The 370-nt window shown below is 53.2% G+C and overlaps 1 protein-coding gene across 1 annotated transcript in view; it reads right to left on the bottom strand.

Annotated features, from left to right (window-relative positions):
- The window catches only part of EMH_0066530 (uncharacterized protein), a gene marked incomplete at both ends in the record, with an annotated part of 2,167 nt that overhangs the window by 666 nt on the left and 1,131 nt on the right, over positions 1-370 (bottom strand). Inside the window, one exon of the mRNA XM_013498514.1 lies at positions 183-348. Within this exon, the coding sequence (XP_013353968.1) occupies positions 183-348 (166 nt within the window). The remainder of the gene's footprint in view (positions 1-182; positions 349-370) is intronic.

Here is a 370-nt window from a genome sequence, read left to right as displayed (position 1 = left end):
ATACACCCCAGCTGTGTTTTTGTTTTGTGTTGGTTTGTTTCTGTCTCTGTTTCTGTTTCTGTCTCTGTCTCTGTCTCTGTCTTTTTATTTATATTTATACTTTTATTTGTCTTTGTCTTTGTCTTTGCTTCGCTGCTGCTTCCTGAGGGATACGAAAACCGACGGCCCCCAACCAGGCTCACCCCGTCTCCTGCTGCTGCTGCTGCTGCTGCTGCTGCTGCTTCTGGTTCTTCTATTGCTGCTGCTGCTGCTGCTGCTGCTGCTGCTGGTGTAAGAGAAACAGCAGCAGCAACGATGCCGCACTGCAGCGGCCGGATGTCTACGCGGGCCCCCCCAGGGCGGATGTCTCTGCGCCCCCGCCTCAACCCTT

Source organism: Eimeria mitis, genomic scaffold, assembly GCF_000499745.2.
Source record: "Eimeria mitis Houghton genomic scaffold, Emh_scaff3481, whole genome shotgun sequence".
Taxonomy (NCBI): Eukaryota; Apicomplexa; class Conoidasida; order Eucoccidiorida; family Eimeriidae; genus Eimeria; species Eimeria mitis.
This window is presented reverse-complemented; position numbering and strand designations above follow the sequence as displayed.